Source organism: Schistocerca serialis, chromosome 9 (assembly GCF_023864345.2).
Source record: "Schistocerca serialis cubense isolate TAMUIC-IGC-003099 chromosome 9, iqSchSeri2.2, whole genome shotgun sequence".
NCBI classification, from domain to species: Eukaryota; Metazoa; Arthropoda; class Insecta; order Orthoptera; family Acrididae; genus Schistocerca; species Schistocerca serialis.
Genome location: NC_064646.1, coordinates 35,141,408 through 35,165,269, shown reverse-complemented (window position 1 = coordinate 35,165,269; position 23,862 = coordinate 35,141,408). Strand labels below are relative to the sequence as shown.

At 45.4% G+C, this 23,862-nt stretch overlaps 1 protein-coding gene across 1 annotated transcript in view; it reads left to right on the top strand.

The window, feature by feature from the left end:
- Positions 1-23,862, top strand: part of LOC126418802 (midasin-like) — a 298,364-nt gene that overhangs the window by 98,551 nt on the left and 175,951 nt on the right. Inside the window, exons 17-18 of the mRNA XM_050085737.1 lie at positions 12,653-12,799; positions 15,679-15,817. Of these exons, the coding sequence (XP_049941694.1) occupies positions 12,653-12,799; positions 15,679-15,817 (286 nt within the window). The remainder of the gene's footprint in view (positions 1-12,652; positions 12,800-15,678; positions 15,818-23,862) is intronic.

The following is a 23,862-nucleotide window of genomic DNA, read 5'->3' as shown; positions in this document are numbered from 1 at the left end:
GTAGAAGAAGGATGGGTAGCTTTGAGAGATGAAATAGTGAAGACAGCAAAGGACCTAGTAGGTAAAAAGACGAGGGCTAGTAGAAATCCTTGGGTAACAGAAGAAATATTGAATTTAATTGATGAAAGGAGAAAATATAAAAACACAGTAAATGAAGCAGGCAAAAAGGAATACAAACTTCTCAAAAATGAGATCGACAGGAAGTGCAAAATGGCTAAGCAGGGATGACTAGAGGACAAAAGTAAGGATGTAGAGGCTTATCTCACTAGGGGTAAGATAGATACTGCCTATAGGAAAATTAAAGAGACCTTTGGAGAAAAGAGAATCACTTGTATGAATATCAAGAGCTCAGATGGAAACCCAGTTCTAAGCAAAGAAGGGAAAGCAGAAAGGTGGAGGGAGTATATAGAGGGTCTATACAAATGCAATGTACTTGAGGACAATATTATGGAAATGGAAGAGGATGTAGATGAAGATGAAATGGGAGATACGATGCTGCGTGAAGAGTTTGACAGAGCACTGAAAGACCTGAGTCGAAGCAAGGCCCCGGGAGTAGACAACATTCCATTAGAACTACTGACGTCCTTGGGAGAGCCAGTCCTGACAAAACTCTACCATCTGGTGAGCAAGATGTATGAGACAGGCGAAATACCCTCAGACTTCAAGAAGAATATAATAATTCCAATCCCAAAAAAGGCAGGTGCTGACAGATGTGAAAATTACTGACCAATCAGTTTAATAAGTCACAGATGCAAAATACTAACGCGTATTCTCTACAGACAAATGGAAAAACTGGTAGAAGCTGACCTCGGGGAAGATCAGTTTGGATTCCGTAGAAATATTGGAACACGTGAGGCAATACTGACACTACGACTTATCTTAGAAGAAAGATTAAGGAAAGGCAAACCTACGTTTCTAGCATTTGTAGACTTAGAGAAAGCTTTTGACAGTGTTGACTGGAATACTCTCTTTCAAATTCTAAAGGTGGCAGGGGTAAAATACATGGAGTGAAAGGCTATTTACAATTTGTACAGAAACCAGAGGGCAGTTATAAGAATCGAGGGGCATGAAAGCAAAGCAGTGGTTGGGAAGGGAGTGAGACAGGGTTGTAGCCTCTCCCCGATGTTATTCAATCTGTATCGTGAGCATGCAGTAAAGGAAACAAAAGAAAAATTCGGAGTAGGTATTAAAATCCATGGAGAAGAAATAAAAACTTTGAGGTTTGCCGATGACATTGTAATTCTGTCAGAGACAGCAAAGGGCTTGGAAGAGCAGTTGAACAGAAGTGACGGTGTCTTGAAATGAGCATGTAAGATGAATGCCAACAAAACCAAAACGAGGATAAAGGAATGTAATCGAATTAAATCAGGTGATGCTGAGGGAATTAGATTAGGAATGAGACACTTACAGTAGCAGATGAGTTTTGCTATTTGGGGAGCAAAATAACAGATGATGGTCGAAGTAGAGAGGATATAAAATGTTGACTGGCAATGGCAAGGAAAGCATTTCTGAAGAAGAGAAATTTGTTAACATCGAGTATAGATTTAAGTGTCAGGAAGTCGTTTCTGAAAGTATTTGTATGGAGCGTAACCATGTATGGAAGTGAAAGATGGATGATAACTAGTTTGGACAAGAAGAGAATAGAAACTTTTGAAATGTGGTGCTACAGAAGAATGCTGAAGATTAGATGGGTAGATCATATAACTAATGAGGAGGTATTGAATAGGATTGGGGAGAAGAGAAGTTTGTGGCACAACTTGACTAGAAGAAGGGATCGGTTGGTAGGGCATGTTCTGAGGCATCAAGGGATTACCCATTTAGTATTGGAGGGCAGTGTGGAGGGTAAAAATCGTAGAGGGAGACCAAGAGATGAATACACTAAACAGCTTCAGAACGATGTAGGTTGCTGTAGGTACTGGGAGATGAAGCAGCTTGCACAGGATAGAGTAGCATGGAGAGCTGCATCAAACCAGTCTCAGGACTGAAGACCACAACAACAACAACATCATTTGTTCTGTACCTTATAGCAGAGATGTTGAGCCAGAGATAGGCACAAGAAAAGACTGTCAAATAAGTAAGCTTGTGGCCAAAAATCCTTCATTGAAATTAGACAACACACACACACACACACACACACACACACACACACACACACACACACACGCACGCAAACGCAACTCTCACACACACACACACACACACACACACACACACACACACACACACACCCTTAGTCTCTGGCTGCCGAGGCCAGACTCACAAGAGAAATAGAGAAATAGTTTTTGATGTTGCTTGGCACTTGGAAAGAAAACAATATACAATGGATAAAGTAGAAAGATGCTATATACAGCCATCTAAATATTTTGTGACGTGTTTTTAAATAGGAGTCCATATTTCCTTGAATAAATAAATGTGGATGTTTTGATTTGTTTGGATGATATGTTTCCTATTCTTTCAGCTCTCACAAGTATGAAGAACTTAATATACAACCTTAGTCAAGCACATCCACTAAGAATTTAGCATTGGTTCTCAATAAATTCTGTTATCATTGGTTATTGTTACAATCTGTTACAATACTTTGATTCTTTGGTTCGTCATAATTTCAATTTCACTGTTTATCTGGCAAACTGCATAGAAAACGTCTCTCCCAACATGTGCAGTTTTGACGCTGACATGTCAACAAAAATATCCACTCAGGACATGTGAGACAGGGTACACACACAAAATGCCAGGGGTGCTGCAGTAGACCCACTTGCCACAAGTAATCAATTGAGACAAGGAAGTCACTCATGTGAAAGAGGCTTTAGTAGTATAAACACCTGATCAGTAGCCGAAGTTCTTATCACAAAACCAGCTCCTCAGAGGGCTCGCAACTCTGTGGTGAGTTTTTGCTTGGTTACCGTGGGGCCCCAGCTGTTTGTAGCACCTTTTGTGTTCCATGCCGCCTGTCTATGCTCCTGTTATTGTGCCACGTATCGTGATAAGCGGGCCTTTCATTAGATCTGGTGAAGTGCCCTACTCTGTTATTCGCAAGTTACTGGTCAGTCAAAAGTGCTGCATTTTACCACCTGGCACTTGCTCCACAAAGGGCAGGGCCAGGTAGACTTGTGACCTCAAATTCAGCACCACGGTTGTAAAATCATTCAGTGTCATTACAGCATCCCCATCTCCTTCTCATCCAGCTGTGCAACAATCCACCAAAGCTTCGCCTCCGGTGGTGAAATCACCTGCTACACAACCAGAAGGTCAGAAAGGACAGAAGGAATACTCCCGTGAAAACTTTTATATTCTTCCAGCCAACAAACATTTGATTCTTCAATTGGCAACCACAAAGGCTCCAAGATATCAAACAAAGAGAAACGGTCTTCTCCTTCACTAAATCTGAGATACTCTACAATGTGTCGCTGCATTATAGCTTCACCTGGCTGACCTCCATTTTACCAGTGTGCACTGCCAACTGTTTTTATGCACTGGAGTCCACAGGCCAACCAAGTGAAAATGCAGTTGCCTCTGTAGATGTCATGAGTCTTCGAGGGCTGGCACTCAGCAGCCATCGAGGTGACAACCCTTTATTTTTGCCCCTCTCCCCTTTCTCTGTAATGAATCTCCTCCGATGGAATGTTCGTGGCATTAGATCCAACAATTACGGGTGCTCTTGGAATCGCAGCGTCCAGTTGTTTTCTGCCTCCGGGAAACAAAGTTGCATCGTCACGACTGCTTTGACCTCTCACAGTTCTTTCCAGTCTGCTTTGACTTTCCCCCCAAGGACAGCATTCCATCTCATTAGGGTGTCATGCTGCTTATCTGGGATGATGCACATAGTCAAACCATTGTACTGAACACTGGGCTGCAAGCTGTTGCAGTCTGCGTTTTTTTTCTGCTCTTTGTAACGTCTATATATCCTTCTGTCATTCAGTGTAATCGGGGGAGACTTCCTCCAATTTAATGATCAACTCCCTCACCCCCTTTTGCTGCTCGGTGACTAACACACATTGTCCCCTCTGGGGCTCTTCCAGAACCTGTCTGCTTGTGCGATTTTGGCTGACCTTTTCAATCAACTCAATCTCATCTGACTTAACACTAGAGCCCCCAAGTCCTTTCCATACTCGACGCACACCTATTCCCACTTGGATCCCTCGTTCTGCACTGCCCAGTTCTCCTGTCATCTCGAGTGGTCCGTCCTCTCCGACACATACTCGTGTGATCGCCAAACATCATTTCCCCAGTTGTGATGACTGTGTAGAATGGCTTACAAACGTTATCCTTGTTGCTGCAGAACATTCCATTCCTCACACTTCATCTTTACTGTGCTGTGTCCCAGCCCCTAGCTGGACTGAGGTGTGCTACGACACAATTCGTGTGTGGAGACGTGCTCTCCGCATTTTTAACCATCACCATATGATGGCAAACTGTTTTTGTTATAAATATTTGCGTGTGCGGTGTCATTGCAGCCTATAGCAACCTAGCTGGATTTTATTTACTAGTCCTTTTAACAGGTCATGCCACTTCCTCTTCCATCGTGTGAGCCAGTCTCTAGTGACTCTTTGGGACCGAGGTCCATTCCCCAATTTCTGGCCTGACCGTGGCAGTTGATGTCTCTCTGGACCTCCTGGAGTCCATTTTCGGCTACTGCTCTGGCAGCTTAACTTCCTGTTACTTTCCACTTCCCTGATGGATGTCAACCCTTCACCACCTTGGCTTCATGCTGCGACGGCTCATGTTCACCGTAGACTTCATTCGCTTCCCAAAGAAACTACTGCAGACATGATCTGTCACTGTAAGTTTCTCGACCTTCACACGGAACTTAGTAATGGTACCTTTGCGTATATGATGGCTCTTGGACTGACTGTGGTGTCGGGTGTGCCTTCACCGTTGGCACTGACAATTTTTGGTATTGGCTTCCAGCACACTGCTCAATATTTATTGCAGAGCTCTTTGCCCTATATCACGCAACGCAATACAGCTGCTGACACAGGCTTTTCAATTCTGTCATATTCTCTGATTCTCTCAGTGCCCTTTAGAGCCTCTGTGTGCTGTACACAGTCCATTCTTTAGTGCAACAGGTTGAAGAAAACCTCCACTTGCTCACTCCTGAGGGAGATGATGTGATGTTCGTGTGGGTTCCCGGTCTCGTCGGTCTGATGGGAAACGAATCTGCTAATCCTGCTGCCAAGGCTGCATTCCTCCTACCTCGGCCAGCAAGTTCTTCCATTCCATCCTATTATCTCCGTGTTGCTGGCTGTCAGAAGGTGATGTCACTTTCGTGTCACCACTGGTCTTCCGTTCATGGGAACATGCTCCGGGGGATTAAACCTCTCCCAGAGGCTTGGCTGACCCCCTCTCGGCCCTCACGCCATGAGGAGATCATTTTAGCTGGGTCACATTTTGGGCACTGTCATTTTAGCCGTCATCATTTGTTAAGTGGTGATCCCTCACCACCTTGTGCTCATTGTCATCAACCTTTGATAGTGTGCCATTTCCTGACCGAGAATGCCCTTTTTTTTTTAACCACTTACATTTCAATGTATATTTGCCTTCTGAGTTATTGGGCATTTTTACGAACGACCCGTCAACCACATTTTACTTTTTATCTGTCATAGCAGTATAGCAGTGGACATTATTTAATCTTTAGTTCAGGACCCCAGTGTGTCTACAGCGTATTTGTGGGCCTTTCTCCAAAAGGAAGTCCTTGTTCTTAGCTCTCTTTCCTCCCACTGACTGCGCTTAACGTGTAGTAATTTTTAATTCCTTTTTTTGTATTACTGTGTTGAGGTTCTGACATGGGCGCTTATGACCTTAGTTGGTTTTGCACTCTAAAACAAAACAAAACAAAACAAAACAGTCGCCAAACCAAAATAGATGGAAAGATTTGTAACTGTCCCATGTTGCTGTGAAGTGTAAAAGGAGATAATGATTAGTGTGTCACTGCCCACACAAGACAATAGTTATTTTTTATTACTTTATTATTATATTCTGTTATTTGTAAAAATGATATATTAATCCTAAATCTTGGAAACATATGTTATTTGTAAAAATAGTACCCTAATCTTAAATCTTAAAAACATATAAAGCAAATGATAATGTTAACAAAGAGATAGAGGGGCTGGCCAGTACTTACGTCAGCTCAGTACAGCCGATAGATACACATAAAACAGAACCGAAAATTTACGTTCCTAGCTTTCGGAACAAATGTTCCTTCATCGCGGAGGAGAGAGGGGAAAGAAAGGGAAGAAGGGAAAGGAGATTCAGTTACTCACAACCCAGGTTATGAAGCAAAAGGGAAAGGAAAATAGGGAGGGTAGCAAGGATGGAGGCATGGTTGTCAGAGGGAAGCCAAAGATATTCTACTGTAAGTACTGTGCCAGCTTCAAACCAAAGAGGATGCATACAGAAGTAAAGAGGTATATAGTATAAAGATAAACACAACTATGTAGGATGAAAAGATGCGTGAATGGCTAAAGAGGAAAGGGAAAGAGGATAAGACTGAAGAGTAAATGGGAGTGAGGTTGTTTAACGTAGGTTCAGTCCAGGGGGATGGCGGGATGAAAGGATGTGTTGGAGTGCAAGTTCCCATCTCCGCAGTTCAGAGGGACTGGTGTTGGGTGGGATAAGCCAAATGGCACACACGGTGTAGCAGGTTCCTAGGTCCCTAGAATTATGCTGGAGGGCATGCTCCGCTACTGGGTGTTGGGCATCTCCTAGGCGGACAGTTCGTCTGTGTCCGTTCATGCGCTCAGCCAGTTTAGTTGTTGTCATGCCAATGTAAAAGGCTGTGCAGTGCAGGCATGTCAGTTGATAAATGACATGTGTAGTTTCACACGTGGCCCTGCCTTGAATTGTGTATGTTTTACCAGTAGCGGGGCTGCAGTAGGTGGTTGTGGGGGGGATGCATGGGGCAGGTTTTGCGGCGGGGTCGGTTACAGGGGTAGGAACCGCTGGGTAGAGAAGGTAGTCTGGGAATATTGTAGGGTTTAACAAGGATGTTACGGAGGTTAGGGGGGCGACGAAAAGCAACTCTGGGTGGTGTGGGGAGAATTTTGTCAAGGGATGATCTCATTTCAGGGGTTGACTTGAGAAAGTCATATCCCTGGCGGAGTAATTTGTTTTTTTTTTTTTGGAGGCCAGGATAATATTGGGTGACAAGGGGGATGCTTCTGTGTGGTCTGGGGGTAGTCCCAATTCAGTCCTAAACCTCTCATCCAGATCCCCCTCTCCTCCAGAGACATCTGTTCTATCAAAAGGCTTAACCTTTAGCCCTACGCCTAAATTCAACCACACTGTCCTGGTTAAAGATTTCCTCTCATTTACCCGGAACCTCAACTGGAAATATCACTTCACTACCCAAACACAGCCCCCAAATACTTACCCAGTGTTGAACCCTGTCTAGAACAGTTCCGACTGCCTTCTCAAAGGGATCCTCCTCCCCTCCCCCAAAACCATCCCTTGCAGACATTTCAGGAATTCCTCACATCCAGTGTTGCCTCCCAGTCCTTCTTGAAGAACATCCCGACAACCCCCAACATCACCCCAGCTGAATCCTGTGCAATTAAGGAGCTGAAAATAGACCGCTCTATTGTCATCCTCCCAGCAGATAAAGGCTCCACAACTGTTGTACTTGACCGTGTGGAGTATGTGGCAGGACTGCGTCAACTCTCCGACATCTCAACCTACAAAGCTGTTACCCAGGATCCCATTCCCTCCATCCAGACTGAGCTGCAAAAAATCCTAAAAATCCAAGGTTCCTCACAAGGCCTGACAATGGCTTCCATAGACTTACTCACTCCACCTGAGCCACGTACCCCTACCTTCTACCTATTACCCAAAATCCACAAAGAGAACCATCCTGGCCGTCCCATTGTAGCGGGCTTCAAAGCCTCAACCGAACGTATCTCAGCTCTGGAAGACCAGCACCTCCAACCTATCACCCGCAGACTCCCATCCTACATCAAAGACACAAACCACTTCCTAGAACGCCTCAAATCCATTCCCACCCCTCTCCCACCTGAAACCTTTCTTGTCACCATAGATGCTACATCCCTTTACACAAACATCCCACATACCCATAGTCTCTCTGCCCTTGAGCACTACCTCTCCCAACGCCCACCCGAAGATCTCCCAAAAACCTCGTTCCTTATCACACTTACCAACTTCATCCTCACCCATAATTACTTCACTTTTGAAGGCCAGACCTACAAACAAATCAGGGGAACGGCCATGGGAACCAGGATTGCTCCGTCCTATGCCAACCTCTTCATGGGCCGCATGGAGGAGGCTTTCCTGAAGACCCAACAGCTGCTTCCCCTGGCCTGGTATAGGTTTATAGATGACATCTTTGTGGTCTGGACTCATGGTGAAGAAACACTCCTTAATTTCCTCCATAACCTCAACTCCTTTTCGAATCTGAATTTCACCTGGTCCTTCTCCAAAACCCAAGCCACCTTCCTGGATGTTGACCTTCATCTTGTTGAAGCTCACATCCACACCTCTGTCCATATCAAACCCATAAACAAACAACAGTACCTTCACTTTGATAGCTGCCATCCTTTCCACATCAAACGCTCCCTTCCCTACAGCCTAGGTATTCGTGGCAAACGTATCTGCTCCAGTGACGAATCCCTCAACAATTACACCAATAACCTTACCAGTGCTTTCCTCTCCCGCAACTATCCTGCAGACCTTGTCCACAAACAGATTTCCCGAGCAATACATTCCTCCCTGTCCAACAACAATGTTCCTACCCCCAGACCACACAGAAGCATCCCCCTTGTCACCCAATATTATCCTGGCCTCAAAAAAAAAAAAAAAAAAAAACAAATTACTCCGCCAGGGATATGACTTTCTCAAGTCAACCCCTGAAATGAGATCATCCCTTGACAAAATTCTCCCACACCACCCAGAGTTGCTTTTCGTCGCCCCCCTAACCTCCGTAACATCCTTGTTAAACCCTACAATATTCCCAGACTACCTTCTCTACCCAGCGGTTCCTACCCCTGTAACCGACCCCGCCGCAAAACCTGCCCCATGCATCCCCCCCACAACCACCTACTGCAGCCCCGCTACTGGTAAAACATACACAATTCAAGGCAGGGCCACGTGTGAAACTACACATGTCATTTATCAACTGACATGCCTGCACTGCACAGCCTTTTACATCGGCATGACAACAACTAAACTGGCTGAGCGCATGAACGGACACAGATGAACTGTCCGCCTAGGAGATGCCCAATACCCAGTAGCGGAGCATGCCCTCCAGCATAATTCTAGGGACCTAGGAACCTGCTACACTGTGTGTGCCATTTGGCTTCTCCCACTCAACACCAGTCCCTCTGAACTGCGGAGATGGGAACTTGCACTCCAACACATCCTTTCATCCCGCCATCCCCCTGGACTGAACCTACGTTAAACAACCTCACTCCCATTTACTCTTCAGTCTTATCCTCTTTCCCTTTCCTCTTTAGCCATTCACGCATCTTTTCATCCTACATAGTTGTGTTTATCTTTATACTATATACCTCTTTACTTCTGTATGCATCCTCTTTGGTTTGAAGCTGGCACAGTACTTACAGTAGAATATCTTTGGCTTCCCTCTGACAACCATGCCTCCATCCTTGCTACCCTCCCTATTTTCCTTTCCCTTTTGCTTCATAACCTGGGTTGTGAGTAACTGAATCTCCTTTCCCTTCTTCCCTTTCTGTCCACTCTCTCCTCCGCAATGAAGGAACATTTGTTCCGAAAGCTAGGAACGTAAATTTTCGGTTCTGTTTTATGTGTATCTATCGGCTGTACTGAGCTGAGGTAAGTACTGGCCAGCCCCTCTATCTCTTTGTTAGTATTTGTTTCACATCTTTATATGAGATTTTCCATTAATCAAATGATAATGTTATATATTTGAGTAAATAAGTAGCATGGAGGAACAAAGATGCACCAGGAAAGATGTAAATTTGGTAAAGTATAAAATAATGTCCATCCTTAGACCCAAGGTGAGCATGTTTATGTTATGACAGAAGGATATAGTGGCTGCATGTTTCCTGAATGATCCACTGGATGTGCACTGTGTAACGGTGGATTTTCCATCTGAGCGTATACCTGCATGAGAACAGTTTGTCAACATTATGGGAGTGTGTTCTGTCAGAGTGACTAAGCATAGAGGAACAGCTGAGTTCATAGAATGAGATTTTCATTCTGCAGCGGAGTGTGTGCTGATATGAAACTTCCTGGCAGATCAAAACTGTGTGCCGGATCGAGACTCGAACTCGGGACCTTTGCCTTTCGTGGGCAAGTGCTGTACCATCTGAGCTACCCAAGCATGACTCTCACCCCGTCCTCACAACTTTACTTCCACCAGTACCTCGTCTCCTACTTTACAAACTTCACAGTAGCTCTCCTGCGAACCTTGCAGAACTAGCATTCCTGGTAGAAAAGATATTGTGGAGACATGGCTTAGCCACAGCCTGGGGGATGTTTCCAGGATGAGATTTTCATTCTGCCATAGATATTTCACAGGAGTTACATTTTTTAAAAAGCGATATCAGTGTGATGTGAAAATATGATTTGTTAATATAATTGAAAAACAAGATGGCTTTGCAGACATGAGTGTGAGCCATGCCCAGAACAGATATGCCCTCCGGATTAATGGCAGTTGGCCTGACACACCAGCCAAACTGTGTGTGGTTTTTAGTCAGTTTTTCACACTTGTGTAGGTATCTAGCAGGATGGTAGTCCACAAGGCTTGTTCCTCATCTCTCTCACACACAAATAACTAAGATACAGCTACACAGAGCAAAATTTGCACAGTTTGCAGACAAATAGTGCACAAAAATTTCTCACTATGGAGTAGTTGTTGATGTTTGGGGTGAGAGGAATGGCACCCATACCGGAGTAAAAAGAAAAAGTAATTGCCAAATTGTAGGTAGATGATTTCCCATCATTAGTGGAGCATACCACAGATGAAACAGAAAAAAATGAAGAAGGTTGTGTAGTGAACATCATGGAAACACTAAATCTCATAAATGTTTCTGGTAAATCCGAGACATTAACTCATAGTCACTACCAAACTGCAAAGCGTCTTTCAAAAACTGTGAGTCATGTCACTATTGCAAAATGCTTTTTGCAGCTCAGGTATTGAAGAGCATAAAAGAATGAGCCATTTGAAGATAAGTGGCTCAGAGGGGGTCCAGTAAATATCCTCATTGGTCTGTGGAGCAGTGGTGGAAATGTCTTTCAGGAAATGTGTTGTCACACTGTAAAAGTGTTACTTATAAGGGGCGAGGTGAACCTAGCATGTGCCTGCAAATGCTATGTATCTGAGAGTCTTGTGGTTACAGTGGAACGGGTTGAAAGTGATGTAATGGCCTGAGGGTGTTTTCACTAATTTCAGTAAAAACCATCAGCTTTGACTGACAAGAAAACAAATCAAAGTGTGTATGAAAACAGTTTATAGACGACAAAGCACATGTTACACTATGCCAAATATTTGAATGTGGATATTTTTGGTACCTGCCTGTTAACACTATCCTTACAAAGGAAGAATTGTTGCATCATCATTCAAAGAAAAAGCCTGTTCAGTGCCTGAGTCTTACTCGTATTAAACGTTTTTGGGGTGTGGTAGAGTGTCTGTTGCATATCCGATAAAAAGAACTAATGAAGCTTCAGAAAAACCGGAAACAAATCTCATCTTCACAGTATCAAAGTATCAACTAAGTGATAGGAGTTCTACATGCCATTAATCATATGACGGATATCTTTTGAGGGAAAAGTAGAATGTTTGGTGACTAGGAGTTGCTAGTGTAAAATGTTTCACTTAGAAATGAAAGTTAAGTTTTTTTAATAGTTTGACTCTGTTTCCCTCTTCTTTCAGATTGATCTCCTGAAGACCATATAACACACAACATTATTTTCATTGCAATAATTACCACTAGATTCCTCTTTGTTGCTTGTTGTATCTGTACTGGTCAACATTGTTGTTTATGATAAATTTATTGTGATGGTATGTAAAACACGTATACTGTGTTTCAGAAATGGCTTAATATGTAGAAATTATTCCACCAGCCATTTTCATTTCTCCATGATGATTCTTTCACTCTGAAATGGAGCCTGCAATGTTTTGAAACTACTTTGCAGAGGAGAAGTTCCCAGAATGAATTTTCAGTCTCCAGTGTAGTGTGCACTGATTTGAAACTTCCTGGCAGATTAAAACTGCGTGCCAAGCTTTAACTCGAACCTGATGCTTTTTTTTTTTTTTGGGCAAGTGCTCTGTGCCCAAACTATCCATCTAGGACTCATGATCTGCCTGATCTGCCTAGACAGCTACACTTCCTCATGAAAGGCAAAGTTCCTAGGTCGGACACACATTTTTAATCTGCCACGAAGTTTCACATCAGAGCACACTCCATTGCAGAATGAAAACTCCATTCTGTAAGTTTTGCAGGAGAGATTGTGTGAAATTTGGAAGGTAGGAGATGAGGTACTGGCAGAGGTAGAGCTGTGAGTTGTACTGGGACAGCTTATTCAGTAGAGCAGTTGCCTGTGAAAGGCAGAGTTTGCAGGATTGAGTCCCTCTCTGGCACAGTTTTAATCTTCCGGGAAGTTTTATTTTCATAGTGATTTTGCTATTTTCTTAACTGATAATGTCCCAACTTATTACCTGTTGCAGTTTGCGGACATTGTGCCGAGCTCTGACTGTTGCTGCAAAAAACCTGTGTGGGTCGGTGCCACGTTCTCTGTATGAAGCCTTTTGTATGAGCTTTTTAACGCAGCTGGACTATAATTCTCATCCAGTTGTAGAGGGAGCTATAAGAGAGTAAGTAATAACACTATTATAAAAACTTGAAGTGATCACTAAAAACTAAAGCATTTCTGTAGTGTACTATTCACTTAAGTATAATTTTATTTTATGGTTATCACTTTGGTATCTCAATCCGAGACCACATTGCTCATAAATGGAGTACATAACCACTTACATGTATGGAGAATACAGTTACGTTCAATTTTTAAGACTTATTTAACATTGGCCTTTTAGCTTTTCATTGGTGAGAGCGATGTGAGTACTTTGAAGATAACAGTGATGCAAAGGTTGACATTATTTAAAAACCACAACAGTCTATGATTGCAGGTATTGTTTTTTTGACTAACAGGTTTCATTTGTAGTGATCATATTGAGATTGACCTGCATTCTTGAAGTTAATAGAAAGGCAAGGACTTCAGGGATACAGATTAATCTGAAGATGGTCATTACAACTGAAACTGGTCATTGAATAAAACAGATACATACTTGCGGTTTTCAGATTTTATTTTTTCTTCTCCATGGCTCTTGACAAAACCGTTTGCTGTGTGCAGAATTTAATCGTGGAATAACTTTAGAATAATGATAAGTAAAGATATTAACTGTGTGGCTTATTTAAAAAGTGTATTTTTGGATGGACATGTTATGGTTACCAACAGCCACTCTATGATTTGTTATTTGTCTAGATACATTTCAGGTGGTACTCATTTTCATACAGAAGGGATTGTATAAAATATTTCTAGCATGAAAATGGGCAATGTGTGTTTATGTCAATGACAATGAATAAATAAGTGCTTGCTGTTAATCACTGAAAAATGACCCACCAAAAGTATATATTGGCTGTGAGGTATGATTCACTAAAAAGCTTCAAAGATATGTCCTTTTCTCCACTTGCTTTTTTTTCCACAACTAAATTTTACACATTTTTATTTCCTTTCATTTGCAGTTGTACTCTTTCTATTTCTCACAAAGTTCTTATCTCTCTTTTATGCTGAGGGGGAAGTCCTGGGTCAAATTTAAATAATGCATGGAGTAAATGAAGCAACTCGCAACATACACTGCTGGGTGGGGTGAAGGGGGAGAGGGAGGCAGGGGGGATAGTTGCAATGCCCTCAAGGACAAGGCCATTTTATTGACAAGCAATGTGACAGCTAGTTCATCATTGTAGGAGTATTTGATACTAAAGGCAGACCAAATGAAACTCGTCAGAGCAAAGGGTGAGGAAACAGTCGTATCAGTTCATTACGTAGCCCTCTCTGCGGCAGCACACCTGCATATTCTCACGTGCAAATGATCGTGGAGTTGCCAAATGTCATCCTATAATATATTGTCCCAAACATCTTGCTCCATTTGTTGCAGTTTGTCAACGGTTCTTGCAGCTCTGGAGATTGACTTAAGTTCCCATTTCGTCATGTCCCGTACTTGTTCATTTGGTGAGAAATATAGTGATCTCGTCGGCCGGGGCAGTTATTGTACACCACGAAGAGCACCTCGCATCGCACTAGCCGTATGTGGACATGCACTGTACTGCTGAAAAAACACATTACCTTCATTTTTTAAAAAACTGACTGTAACACAAGGATAACAACCTGATGTGAATTTTATTGGGCAGTACCTACATTACCCTGCAGAAACACCAAATGTGACAGCAAGTTGCAGCTAGACTGTGGTGAGGTGTTGTATTGGATGAATTGGGGGATAATAAAAATAAGGCAGGAGGGGGAACGGTGGCCAGTGACTGCAAAGGAAAGGCAACAGTCACACAGGACGGGACTCTGGCACCAGCAGACTAGCCCTGGTGTGAAAGAGCTGTGTGGTGCACAAAGATGTGGGAGGCTGAGGTCAGTAGGACTGCAGGATCAAAGGGTGGAGTGCAAGAACAGTCCTCATTACAGTAGTTTGGAGAACACGATTTGGGTTGTGAGGTGGCAGCGACTGTGAAACAGCCACTGAAGTTTAACCTGCTGTTCTCTTGGGCATATTCAGCCACTGAGTGATGAAAGTTGCTCGTGGCCAGTATTCTGAGGTGGCCATTAATTCTGGTGGATGGCTCGTCGGTTGTCGTGACCACGTAAAAGGTCGGGCACGAGCTGCAATAGAGCTGATTCAGTATACAACATTATTGCTTGCAGTAGTGGCTCTGCCTGTGATTGGATATACCTGTGAAGGAACTGGAATAGGATGTGTTCTGTAGGTGCACAGGACAGGTTTTGCACACGAGTCTTCCACAGGCGTGTGATGCGTGTGTACAAGGATGGACAAGAATATTCTGTACTTTGGGTGGACAGTGGAGTACCACATGGGGTGTGACAGGAAGCATTGGGGATAAGATGTTCCTCATTTCTGGACGCGTATGTAGGTTGTCGAAGCCTTGGTGAAGTATGTCACCGAGTTGTTTGCTCTCCCAGCCAGTGGACTCCTTCCCTCCAACTGAGTCTATCCCTTCTTCCTCCTTATCGCCTCATTTTTCCATCCAGTAAAATCCCTCACAACAGTCTAGCTGCGGACATGTGAATGTTTGTGTGTGTATTTTATACTAGTTTGCTGTGTAGCAAATTATTCAGTCTTGTTTATGCACCTGTCTACCAGTGTGTGGTTAGTTATTACCATTACTTTCTCTGTTATTTATCATTTTTCTGTTGCCTTTGATGTTTAGATTTTACATCACATGCAACACATTATTTGGAGTACTCCAGAATTTCAATCTGTGCTATTTCTTCCATTTATTTCCTAGTTATTCCACACACAATGTGTGTGTGTGTGTTTTATTCGAAACCTTGTTTTCTGGTGACTTTTACATTATAAGCATTGTTTATTTTCTTCTTTTGGGAGTTTTTATATTTGTAGTACTTATGACTTTGATTTCCTATTCATTCAAATTGTGTTGGAATTTGCAGTGCTGTGCTGTCAGGTAAAAAAGACACTGGAAATGAATTAAACAGACAGTTGCCAGTACCTGCGAAAGAGAACTTGTATGTTTGTGTTGAAGGATTTTGGATCCGAAAAGGAACTCTGGATCCATTTATTCCACAGAAGGTAATAAATATTTGTAATACTCATTTTGTACTTTGTAATGTAACTGAAAAGGAAAGTTGCTGTCTTGTGTGTGTGTGTGTTTTTTGTCTTATTTTTGATGAGCACCTTGTCGGCCAAAACCTTATATTGTGACAGTCTTTCTGTTGTGCCTATCTGCAACTCAGCATCTCCACTATATAATGAGTGGTAACTTTTGTTTTCATTATAATAAAATAATGTAATTGGATAGATAAATTGGCAGTGGCAGGAGAACACAAATATAAAAGGTATTACGCATGCAGGCTTTCAGAGCCAGTGGCTCCTTTTCTGGCAGAAGGGTTGAAGGGGAAGAAAGAGGGGTGAAGGGAAAGGACTGGAGAGGCTCAGTGAAAGGGGTACAGTGCAGAAAAGTCACCCAGCACCCATGCCTGGGGAGACTTACTTCTAATTCCATCGAGTAAGTCTCTCCCAACCCAGTGTTGTGGTCAACTTTTCCGAACTCCGCCCATTTTCCTAAACCTCACCAGTGCGTTTCAATCACCTATCTTCTTTTCCCTTCAAACCTTCTGCGGGAAGGAGGAGCCACTAGCTCCGAAAGCTTGCATACGTAATACCTTTTATATTTGTGTTCTCCTGCCACTTGGTGAGCAGACTTTTTAGATATCCAATTACATTATATTTTCAATTTGTACTTTGTAATTGGATATAAGTGCAGTTGTAGATACTTAACAACCAATGACTGATAAGTGTACACGGTCAGAATGGTATCAGGAGCTCAGGCGGGCATCCGGGAGGCTATTCTTACACATAAAATGAGAAATGCTAGGAATCAGAGAAAAGTGGAATTATCCCCAAGAATTACCACAAAGGGGTGCAATTTCACAGAAACTGGCTATGGCTGTAGAGTGAACCACGCACGGTCCTGACTAGAAAGAGCAATTCACTGTCAGTGAGGAGGACTGATGTTCACATCCAGAGGGTAAGGAAGCTGACAGCAAGAGAGGAGCCGCTGTTGCGACCACTACCTCGCCGAAACCTCGTCTACCTCAGATGGTGGCACCGGGTCTTCCCATTGGCGGGTTTATGGAGAAAGTTGACTTCTTTCAGTCAGCAATACTGTGGTGGTGTCCCTAGCTCAGCATAATAGTGTGTGGAAGCCAGCCACAAGTACTGCAGAGTGGTTGAGGTAACTGCTCACATCAATGGCTGAGGGTAAATTTACAAGATGGAAGTAGAATACAATACAAATTTTTACCATACATAAGCACAATTCATGTTTTAATTGGTGTCTGTATTTATGAGCAGAAAGATATTAAGAAGTAGGAAGTTGGATGTTCCTGCAAGTCATGAGTATACTGGAAACACAGGAATTTGAGGGAAACATTGTTTTCTCATTCCAGTTGTGGCACATTATCTGTATCATCTAAAGAAAAGTGATGATTCTAATATAGTTTAGTAAAAAAGTTATACTCACAGTTGTAATGATGTACAGAAAGTTCAGGTTGAGAATTAAGAATTATGTAGGAATAAAGCAGACAACTCACTGAAAGGCAGAAGCACTGTGTCATCGATAGGTACACAAACAAAAGGTACAGAGCTTTGCTAGCTTTTGAAAGGGACTTACTTTTTCAGGCTTGTAGGGAAAACGTGCACACACACACACACACACACACACACACACACACACACACACACACACATGCACATGCCTGTCTCCCTACATTTTACTCATTTGACTGCCAGCTCTTTTCTGGCCCACCGTGATTGTACTGGGGCGAGGTGTGGGGTGGGGTAAGATGAGTTGAGGTGAGTGATGGAGAGAGGCGGGAGGGTGAGAGGGAGTTGCAGGGGAAGCGTCTAGCAGCTCGTGGGAGAGTGGGAAGCCGTCCGCGGGCTGGCTAGGAGTGCAGATAGGAGGCAGGTGGCTGACAGCTGGGCTTGCAATTTCACGGACTGGACTAGGGCTGAGATGGCAGCACACAACTAGCCTAGCTAATGGGGGGCCCCAAATTGGATGGGGGTACTGGGGCAGGAGGTGGTGCACGCGTGCGCCCCCCCCCCCCCCCCCCCCCCTTCACACACACACAAACAAATTGGGTTTTCCCCCTGCTGGTCTGGGGGTGAGAATAGGCTCGAGGTATTCCTGCCTGTCGTAAGAGGCAACTAAAAGTGTCTCACATCTTTCGGCCTTTATGTGATGGTCCCATGTAGGGTTTGACCTCCATTTCAGAGCGAGCCAATTTGGGAAGGGTGTCTTACACATTGCACCGTGTCCATTGTGCATTGAGATCTTTAGCCCACTTTCTCGTCGTGGCATTGCAGTCCGACTCGTCCTCCATCTCTTGAGTGAGGACACCTTCCTGGGTGCGATTTCCTCCACCCACTATGTAGTGTCGTTTTCTACACTGGCGATGACCGTGGAATTATTTGCACCTCGTATCCAGCACGGTAGCCAGTCCGTTGTGGTGGGGCCGCCATGTACCCTGTTGGATGTAGTCCCCTGACTACACAGGGATTGCTCTGCTGATGTCTGTGCCGTTAACTCCCCACATATGCCGAGGAGTAGATGCCCGTCACCCTGGGGCATCGGGACTCCTGGCAGTGGCCGTCCTGCCAGGTGGCCTTTGTGCGGCTGGGTGGCATCCGTGTGGAGGGCACCTGGTCGGAGTGGGTGGCATCGTGCTGGGTGACGCTCGATGAAGCGTACCACGTCATCACTCGCCGGTGATCAAACACCAGCAATCTCTAAGCATTCTGAGTCTCAGTACAATGCGAGGAAGTATGACCCTAAATCGTTCCCCTCCGTGCCCAGACCGTGGGAGGAATGTCAGGCTGAGGATGACAGTGAACCTTATTTGCCCCGGTACCTCGTATGTACGAGAGCTGACGGGGACTCCTTTGTCTTGATGAAGCCTCAGTTATTTGTAGAGCATTTAGAGGACAAGTTTGGGGAGGTAGCATTCAGAGGACAAGTTTGGGGAGGTGGAGAGCTTGTCCAAAATGCGGTCAGGGTGAATCTTGATAAAAACAGCATCCTCTGCCCAGTCAAGGGTATTATTCACTTGTGACAAGCTGGGGGATGTTTCCATTACCATCACGCCTCATAAGAGCTTAAATATGGTCCAGGGTATTATATTCCACAGGGACCTCCTTCTGCAGTCTGACGACAAGCTGCACACCCACTTAGAGCGACGAGGAGTTCGTTTCGTCCGGCACATCAGTCGGGGTCCGAGGGATAATCACGTTGCCACCGGTGCCTTCAACTTGGTCTTCGAGAGTGACAGAGTACCCGAGAATGTCGAGGTGATGGTCTATCGCTGTGATGTCAAGCCATATATCCGTCCCCCAATTCGGTGCTTTAAGTGCTGGAAGTTCGGGCACGTGTCTTCCTGCTGTACTTCCAGCATCACATGTCGAGATTGTGGATGTCTGTCCCATCCCAATACTCCATTTGCCCTCCCTCCCACCTGTGTCAACTGCGGAGAACGTCATTCCCCTTGCTCACCAGACTGCAGGATTTTACAGCAAGAAAGGAAAACTGTGGAATACAAGACCCTGGACCGACTAACGTACACTCAGGCCGAGAGGAAATTTGAGCGCCTACATCCTGTGGCTATGACCTTCTCTTATGCCGCCGCTACGAGAACAGTTGTAGTCCCGTCAGTTCCACATGTTCGAGTCAGTTCTCAGAGCCGGAAGACTACACCTGCCTTCTTGATGGTGGGGGGGCATTTCCCTCCTTTATCACCTGCCGCAGGAGGAGCACTTTCCCCCCAACCCTCAGGAATACTAGTCCCCACTTCTCATCCAGAGAAGCATATGTCTTCTGTAGCTCCTCTTGCTAGGAAGGGGTCCCTTGGATCACTCCCTTCCCAGGTTTCTGCTAGTGGTAAAGACGACTCCCGCCAGTGGCAGAAGTGCCCAAAAGCAGCTGGTCAGACGGCTTCACGATCAGCCTCGGTGATGCCCTCCCAGCCAGAGAAATCCAGAATGAAGACCCCCAAGACCAAGGGGTTTGTGGTGGCACTCACACCACCGCTGAGGATGAGGTGGAGATTCTGGCTTCCACTGAGGACCTAGATCTCACTGGGTCCTCAGACACAATGGGTGTCGATTGCACAGGTACTCATCTGGTGGCAGTAGGTGACTCGGAGGTGTAGACTGCCTCCTTGCATGCTTCGTGCCTTCCCAGTCTCACGATCCCGTAATCGTTCAGTGGAACTGCGGTAGTTTTTTCTACCAACTGGCTGAACTACGGTGACTGTTAAGCTTTACACCTGCTTTCTGCATTGTCTTCCAGGAAACCTGGTTCCCGGCACTGCAGACCCCTGCCCTTCACTGCTACAGGGGATATTACAAGAACCGTAGCGAATATAATAGAATGTCAGGTGGAGTTTGCGTTTATGTCCTGAACTTGGTATGTAGTGAACCTGTGTGCCCCTTCAAACTCTGCTTGAAACTGTGGCTGTCAGATATGGATGATGCAGGAAATAACTGTCTGCAGTGGATATCTCCTCCCAGATGGTGCGGTACCCCTGAACGTATTGGCTGCACTGACTGATCAACTCCCTAAACCTTTCCTACTTTTGGGAGATTTTAATGCCCATAACCTCTTGTGGGGTAGCACCGTAATTACTGGCCGCGGCAGAGATGTCGGAAATTTACTGTCCCAACTCAGCCTCTGCCTCTTAAATACTGGGGCCACCACACATTTCATTGTGGCTCATGGTAGATACTCGGCCATTGATTTATCAATTTGCAGCCCAGGACTCCTCCCATCTATCCACTGGAGAGCACATGACGACCTGAGTGGTAGTGACCACTTCCCCATCTTCCTGTCACCCCCCCAGCGTCATGCCCACGGATGCCTACCAAGATGGGCTTTAAACGAGGCAGTATGGGAAGCCGTCACTTCTGCTGTCATCGTTGAATCTCTCCCACACAGTGTTATCGATGTTGTGATTGAGCGAGTCACTACAATGATAATTTCTGCGGCGGAAAATGCGATCCCTTGTTTTTGAGTGTGACCCCGGCGAAAGCAGTCCCTTGGTGGTCACTGGAAGTCGCTGAGTCAATTATAGACTGTTGGCGAGCTCTACAGTGATATACGCGACACCCTTCCATAGAGCACCTAATAGCCTATAAGCGGCTCCGTGCATGTGTTCGCCAGCTTATAAAACGACGGAAACGAGGTTGTTGGGAGAGGTACGTGTCGACCATTGAGTGCCACGTGTCACCTTCCCAAGTCTGGGTGAAGATCAGATGTCTTTTTGGGTACCAGACCCCAACAGGTGTCCTTGGCGTTGACATCAATGGCGTGCTCTCTACCGATGCAGACGCGATTGCTGAGCACTTTGCGGAGCTCTATGCTCGAGCCTCTGCATCATAGAACTACCCCCAGCCTTTCGCACCCTCAAACAATGGATGGAAAGGAAAGTCCTCTCGTTCACTATCGCCGCAGTGAACCCTAAAACGCCCCATTTACAGTGTGGGAGCTCCTCAGCGCCCTTGCACATTGCCACAATGCACTTTTTGGGCCGGATCGGATCCACAGTCAGATGATTAAACATCTCTCGTCTGACTACAAGCGACATCTCCTTGTCATCTTCAACCGGATATGGTGCGATGGTGTCTTTCCACCGCAATGGCAGGAGAGCACCATAATTCCGGTGCCAAAACCCAATAAAAATGCGTTTGATGTGGGTAGCTATCGGCCCATCAGCCTCACCAACGTTCTTTATAAGCTGCTGGAATGTATGGTGTATCGGCGGTTGGGTTGGGTCCTGGAGTCACGTGGCCTACTGGCGCCATGTCAGGGTGGCTTCCGCCAGGGTCGCTCTACCACTAATAATCTTGTGTCCCTCGTGTCTGCCATCCGAACAGCCTTTCCCAGACGCCAACATCTGGTTGCCTTCTTTTTTGACTTACGTAAAGCATACGACACGACCTGGCGACATAATATCCTTGCCACTTTGTATGAGTGGGGTCTCCAGGGCCAACTCCCAATTATTATCCAAGACTTCCTGTCGATCCGTACTTTCCCTGTCCAAATTGGTGCCTCCCACAGTTCCCCCCGTATTCGGGAGAACGGCGTTCCCCAGGGCTCCGTATTGAGTGTATCTTTATTTTTAGTGGCCATGAACGGCCTAGCAGCTGCTGTAGGGTCGTCGGTCTCCTTTCCTCTATATGCGGATGACTTGTGAATTTCGTATTGCTCCTCCAGTACTGGTGTTGCTGACGGTGCCCACAGGGAGCCATTCACAAGGTGCAGTCACGGGCCCTAGCTCACGGCTTCCAGTTTTCAGCCGCGATGTTGTGTGTCATGCATTTCTGTCGGCGTAGTACCGTTCATCTGGAACCAGAACTTTATCTTAATGATGATCCACTCACTGTAATGGAGACATATTGATTCTTAGGACTGGTTTTCGACACCCAATTGACTTGGCTACCTCACCTTTGTCAGCTTAAGTGTAAGTGCTGGTAGCACCTCAATGCCCTCCGCTGCCTGAGCAACACCCACTGGGGTGCAGATCGCTCTACGTTACTGCAGCTCTACAGAGCCCTCGTTCAATCCCACATTGACTATGGGAGTCTGGCTTACGGTTTGGCAGCACCCTCAGCATTGCGTTTACTCGATCCAGTGCTCCACTGTGGCATTCACCTAGTGACGGGAGCTTTTAGAACAAGTCCGGTGACAAATGTCCTGGTGGAGGCCGGAGTCCCTCCATTGAAGGTTAGGCATTCACAACTGCTCACCAGTTAGGTTACACATGTTTGTAGTTCTGCTGTCCATACGAATTACCATTTCATTTTCCCAACCACAGCGGTTCGTCTCACGCATCAGCGGCCCAGGTCAGGGCTTACGTACAGTTCGCTTCTGGTCTCTTCTGTCCGAACTGGAGTCCTTACCATTACCACCTCTCCTCAAGGTCCATTCACGTACGCCTCCATTGTGTACACCTAGGCCACAGATTGTTCTGGACCTTTCACACGGCCCTAAGGACTCCGTAAACCCTGCGGTTCTCCGCTATCATTTCCTCTCAATTCTCGACATGTACCGGCACCGTGAAGTGGTTTACACCGACGGCTCGATGGCTGATGGTCACGTAGGCTTTGCGTATGTCCATGGAGGACGTATTGAACTGCACTCTGTGCCAGATGGCTGCAGTGGATTCACTGCAGAACTGGCAGCCATATTGCGTGCTCTCGAGCACATCCTCTCGTGCCCTGGTGAGTCGGTTCTCCTGTGTACTGATTACTTGAGCAGCCTACAAGCTATCGACCAATGCTACCCTCGACATCCTTTGCTAGCATCCATTCAGGAGTCCATCTATGCCCCTAGAACGGTCCCTTCGTTCAGTGGTGTTTGTGTGGACCCCAGGACACGTCGGATCCCAGGCAACAAACTTGCAGACAGGCTAGGCAAACGTGCTACGCGGAAACCGATTCTGGAGATGGGCATCTCTGAAACTGACATGTGTTCTGTCTTATGTGGGAGGGTTTTTCGGCTTTGGGAGACAGAATGGCATAACAGTACGCACAATATACTGCGTGTCATTAAGGAGACTACAAATGTGTGGAAGTCTTCCATGTGGTCCTCTCGCAGGGAATCAGTTGTCCTCTGTCGGCTCCGCATTTGGCCATATGTGGCCATATGTGGCTAATGTGTGGCTACATCCTCGGTTGCGAGGACTCACCTTGGTGTCGCTGTGGCTCAGAATTGACGGTTATCCACCTCTTGCTGGACTGCCCACTTTTAGCCGCTCTGTGGCGGACTTTTAACTTCCCCAGCACCCTACCTTCAATGTTGGGTTACAATGTGTCAACAGCAACTTTAGTTTTACGTTTTATTCGTGGGGATGGGTTTTATTATTTAATCTAAGTTTAAGCACATGTCCTTTGTCCCTCTGTGCCCTCCACCCTAGTGCTTTTAAGGTGGAGGTTTTAATGTGTTGCAGATTGGCTGGCTTCTCGTTTTTATTCTCATGGTCAGCCAGCCAAGGTAATCTGCTCTTTTGTTTTGATCTCTTCTACATGTTTCTTGCCTCTCTCTATGGTTTTCTTGT